We start from the raw sequence: 5,192 nt of genomic DNA, 5'->3' as shown, positions 1-5,192 counted from the left end.
AAATCACCAACAGTCCTCTCTCTCTCTGAGAAATAAACAAACACCAAAGACTGAAATATTTGGCAATATAATAAATAGCAGAGAAGAGTATCAGCAGGGGTCTGTGATCTGTTAAGAGAAATCCAAACCTACAACTGTTACTCCAGCTGTGGATCTACCATCCGCCTTTTCCTATTAACACTAACACACGGTTAAACCCGAGGATTTCACTGAGTAACACCAAACCAAATGGTTTTTCTCTGTATTCTAGTGGCTCAGGCCCAGTGTTTACTGAGATCATCACCGCCACAATCGCAGTTCCATAATCCCAGACTTTACAGCTGGTCACTAATTGAGCCATTATTATTTCCGGCGACAGCCTGTCTTAAATTGAGCTGTTCAGCAATGAGTCACACTCAGTGAAAAGCACCAGATCCAGATCGGTGTTAAGGCCACGGGAGCCTTTTAATCTTCGTAGAAAATGAGGTTTTGTTGCTAGTGATCAGCTTTATAAATGCTCATATCAAGGCAAAGGGTGGAAAAACTTTCAAAAATATACTGCGATCTCAGACACAGGAGGTGAGTACAGGTAATCTGAAATCTGATGCCGTGAGAGTCGACGGGAGTCTGTGGTTACTCTAATCCTACAAGAACGAGATTATCCCTGAGTGGAGACAGCGGGCTGGGGTGAGCAGGTCACTCCCATCAGCTGTGTACCTAAGATGGGGCCCACTGAAAAGCCACTATACCAACAGTAACTGTACACTGACACACCTCGATGGTCTTGAATATAAACCTGGACCAGATACATTTTCAGCACGACAAGGAAAAGCTGTGGAACAATGGCTACTCTCCTCCTCCTCCTCCTACTCCTTCTCGGCTTCTCTGCGGCGCACCAAGGCCAGGTTAGACAAAACATACCACAGTGAATGTAAAGTCGGCTCTACATAAGTGCACTCTCTGTATTGAGGGATGCAGTTCCCATAGCACCGATTGTATTGTTTCCATAATACTTCATGGTAAGAAAATGTGTTTTTTCTCCACAGACTCATGATGGAGGTAACGTTCAGGGACGATCTTCAGCTCAGGAATTTTCAAATGCATCCACAACACACCTTATAACATGTGCCTAATCTGAATGTATCCAAATTTTCTTTTTTTATTTATTATTAGAACTCTCAGTGGAAAATGAAGATTTCACTGAAACTATTCTGAGAATAAACAATGGTGAGTTATGGCGGGTGAACGAGCAGTAGTTAAGTGAGTGAACATTCAGCAGAACAAACATGGTCTTGAAAATCTGTTACATTTTAAAAGGTTCCAGTGATTTTCTACTGGAGGGAGACGTGTTGATTCCGAGAACCCGCAACGCCATGAAGTGCTTCGGAGAACCGTACACCTGTCTGTGGCCAAAGTCCCGTAATGGAAAGGTGGAAGTCGCTTTTATTTTGAGTGACAAATACGGTGGGTTTAACCTATCACAGCAATAACACAGGATATAATTCATTGTTAGATATTTTATATTTTATATTTTGTTTTTCTGGTTATTTTTCAGACCCCAGTGAGAGGACCCGGATTGTTACAGCCATGAAGGACCTTGAGTCCCAGACCTGCCTTCGTTTTGTTCCCCGAGTGGCTCAGAGGGGATATTTAAGCATCGAGCCAAGATATGGGTGAGTCTGTAATTTAAGCACCCACTGTAGGCATGTCAATAAATTGTTATGTTTTATAGACCTCTACACAGTGGCTGATATGACGGCAGGAGGCCAGTACTACACATGTGATAACTTCATCTGTAAAATTTGTTTCTGCTGAAGATAGTTACTGTTTAGTGTGAGGTGTAGCTGAGTTAACTGGTAGAAACGGAATTAAATTACCCTAAATGAACTGTTTGTCTTTTGCTAAGAACAGGGCTGTGGTAAAGTAATTATCAAATTTGTTACTGAGAAAAATGAAAAACAAAACGTTATCAAATAATAAAGTAATTAGGAATTAGGAACTCTAAATTACACATGTTTTTGTTCCTGATTTCATAATTAACCCATAGTTGGAGAAAGAGAGCAGAGGTCCCTATTATTCCATGTTTGGATATAAATAGCACCTTTTTAGTATTTAGTACTTTTTTGTTTTTACACTTTTAGTCTTCTAATTTTTATGGCTAATTTATGAACACAAAGCTACTTGATTGTTGGGCTTCACTGTGCCAGACAATATTTGATTTGATAAAAAGCCCTTTTTTGCACAGGTTTTGTAGCAATGTCTTATACAGCGACATGATTTTAAATGATACAGGAACCTACCTTTATTTCCCTCTCTTGGTGCTCCATATCTATGTTTAGGCCGGATGAAACCAGCTCATCTAAAATCTCCTTATTTAAGCCCCTATGTACTTGCAGTTCTGCTGACAATACAATATAAGGCCTTATTAATCAAACCCTAAACTTAATGAAGTGTGTTCAGTGTTGCTCCCTCCTGTTTCTTCTGCTCCTCTTTAGCTGTGCTTCTCTGCTGGGTTACACCGGAGACAAACAGGTGGTTTCACTGCAGAGGTTTGGCTGCATCAACCATGGCATCATCCAGCACGAGCTGCTGCACGCTCTGGGTTTCTACCACGAACACACACGCAGCGACCGTGACGAGTACATCCAAATCAACTGGGAGAACATCAACAAATGTAAGAATCGCAGGGAGGAATAAACATGTACACATCGACCCAGACGTTGATCATGTCTTACTTCTCATTTCAAAAGATTTCGTTTTCAACTTCCGTAAGATGGACACCGATAATCTCAACACTAAGTACGACTACACCTCAGTGATGCACTACGGAAGGTAACAACAGAAATGTTGGTTAAAGTCTAAAAGGCTAAATTCTACTGTAACTTCTCCAAACCGTTGTACTTCATCATGATTGTCCAACTCTAATTGGTAGAACCGCCTTTGGAACACTGCGCAGAGAAACAATCACTCCCATCAAGGACCCGTCTGCTCCCATTGGTCAGAGAGAGAGAGTGTCTGCCACTGACATCCTCAGAATCAACAAGCTGTACAGGTGCTGGAGTTACATTGGATAGATTAACTCAAGATGGTGTGAATATCAGACATTAACATGGCAGCAATATGAATAAAAGATGAAATTAAAAATAAAAAACTTTGTGTCTGTGTGTGTGTGTGTTTAAAAAAACACATTTAGTAAAAAAACACATTTAGTAGTCAGCTGAATAATTTAAAAGGCTCCAGTTCAAACTGTAGGCAGTGTTTCATTGGCAGGAAAAAACCAAGACAAGACACACTCCAGGTTCATTGTGAAATAAGTGAGTGCTACAAGGTAAAATATGTCACAGTCGTCCACATCAATTCTGACTGACTCCCTTTGTCTCCTTCGAGCACCAAAGTCAAACAAAATAAAGGGAAGTAATTTGACATTTTCATTCATTTTGGTTTTAAGTTAGACATAAAAAAATATACTTCAGACGAAATGAGTATTTGTAGGATAAAAAATTAGAAAATAAAATCCATTCTCTTGAGTGGATATTAGTCAGCTGTTATGTTTACCATATATTTTCCTCTCGTACCACGTAACAGTGTAAAGGAAATCTGTATTTTTTTTCCACTTCCACATCCCACACTCGTAGATGGCTGTGAATTTTCTCATCCTTTTGAAATCCCACACATTGTTATCCCTCTGATTTTGCTTCATTGATAGGCAGCGATTTAATGTGAGAGCAGAGTAGCTGGGGAGTTTTGGGGTCAGGGATAAGAGAAAGAAAAGTCCTGAGAGTGAAGGAAGAGTTTTCTACGACACAAACCACTCTCCTCTGATCACGTACCCATACATTTACAATAGTGACAGCCGTGTGTACAGTATTCTCTACCTTGTGCAGCTGAAAAGACTGCAAAGGATTATGGTACAAAGTATGTGTGTAGTTTAGAGTGGCAGTTCCTGAATCTTTCCTGCAGACAAAATATCCACACATCCAAATTCATTGCTTTAAAAATTCCTTAAAACAGATATTCTTATCAAAATAAAGAAAATAACATTTGAAATCAATTACTTCAACACACTTTGGAACAAATAGAAAAATAACACAATTTCGATTCATTTCGACCGGCAGACACAACTCAATTCTGTTATTATCGGTTTTATCCAATTAGCAGCTACAATATTTATCATAGAGGACGATGAAAAGATTCTCGTCTTAAACACAGACGAGCATTCATCATGAAAACGAACGTCTGCTCGAATCGATTTGAACTTCCATTTCAGGTAATAAAAAAGAGATTTTACTAAAATGACAGTAACAGCTACTGTGTTCTATTTGTCTGCTTTCAAACGCTCCTCTGCTTGAAAAGAATCAACTGTTAAGTGACCCTATTTGCGGGAGATGAAAGCAGCACTTACAAAAGCATGTAAATGTCGTTTGGACGAAAACATCAAAAGACATCACAGGATGCCATCAAAATCCTGGATGTCTTTGTTGTTGCCCTGTCATGTCCTATACAAACAGTTATCTGTGGAAGGGATCAAGGGCAGGGCCATCGAGCTTTATTGATGCTTTGATGAAGTTTGACTCTACTTGTCATTTTTAAGATCTATTTAAGATATATTTTTTTCATTTTTAAAAGTATACATGACAAACCTGAACCCAAACAGCAGATGTCTGTATGAAAGAAGAATTACACGTGTGTGTTTTTTAAACTCCTGTGTGTAACGTGTGAATCAGGCAGACACATTAGTTCCCAGTCCCTCTGAGCCCTGTGTCTGCGAGCAGCACAGCACTGAGGAATCACAGGTGTCGAAAATGATGCCTTCCCATTAGTGATGGAATTCAAGCTGAGTTGGAGCCAGACAGAAAGACACTGTGGGGACAAGATGATAACAAGCCACTCATTGGAGTTATGAGGGATGATGTTTGTGCATCACTCTCTGTGTGTGTCTGATGAGAACGGGGCAAAGGAGGAGATGGAGGAGACAGAGGAGAAAGTGGAAGTTATGGAGAACAAAGAAGTGGGAAGTGGTTTAGAGAGAAAAGGATAGGAAAAGGAGATAAGGAGAGACAAGTCGACGTGAGAACAATGAGACCTGGGAGCGAGGAGGAGTGACTGGGGCTGTAATCAGTGAAACACGGTGGTGAAACACCAATCAAAAGGGTGACCGGAGCAATCAGGATTACATGGACAGAGAGAGGAGAGGAAACAAGAGGGAGGAGAGA

General features: G+C 40.2%; 2 protein-coding genes across 3 annotated transcripts in view; one reads left to right on the top strand and one right to left on the bottom strand.

Annotated features, from left to right (window-relative positions):
- LOC103380993 (MAM domain-containing glycosylphosphatidylinositol anchor protein 2) overlaps positions 1-5,192 on the bottom strand; it is a 126,402-nt gene that overhangs the window by 91,071 nt on the left and 30,139 nt on the right. The window lies entirely within an intron of this gene.
- LOC103381002 (low choriolytic enzyme-like) lies at positions 1,240-3,669 on the top strand. The gene is made up of 5 exons (XM_025056848.1): positions 1,240-1,443; positions 1,535-1,652; positions 2,475-2,653; positions 2,730-2,811; positions 2,912-3,669. Exons 1-5 carry the CDS (start codon positions 1,266-1,268, stop codon positions 3,051-3,053), a joined length of 699 nt encoding a protein of 232 aa, XP_024912616.1. The 5' UTR covers positions 1,240-1,265; the 3' UTR covers positions 3,054-3,669.

The sequence above is a fragment of the Cynoglossus semilaevis genome, chromosome 7, assembly GCF_000523025.1.
Source record: "Cynoglossus semilaevis isolate Cse_v1.0 chromosome 7, Cse_v1.0, whole genome shotgun sequence".
NCBI classification, from domain to species: domain Eukaryota; kingdom Metazoa; phylum Chordata; class Actinopteri; order Pleuronectiformes; family Cynoglossidae; genus Cynoglossus; species Cynoglossus semilaevis.
Note: the sequence above shows the minus strand (reverse complement) of the source record. Positions and strands in the feature narration are given on the sequence as shown.

What these genes read in the sequence shown, in the direction of transcription:
- LOC103381002 (XM_025056848.1), top strand. Translation starts at nt 1,266, where the DNA reads ATGGTCTTGAAAATCTGTTACATTTTAAAAGGTTCCAGTGATTTTCTA. An exon ending in TATTTTGAGTGACAAATACG is followed by an intron (nt 1,444 to 1,534) that starts GTGGGTTTAACC and finishes GTTATTTTTCAG; the next exon opens with ACCCCAGTGAGAGGACCCGG. An exon ending in AGCATCGAGCCAAGATATGG is followed by an intron (nt 1,653 to 2,474) that starts GTGAGTCTGTAA and finishes GCTCCTCTTTAG; the next exon opens with CTGTGCTTCTCTGCTGGGTT.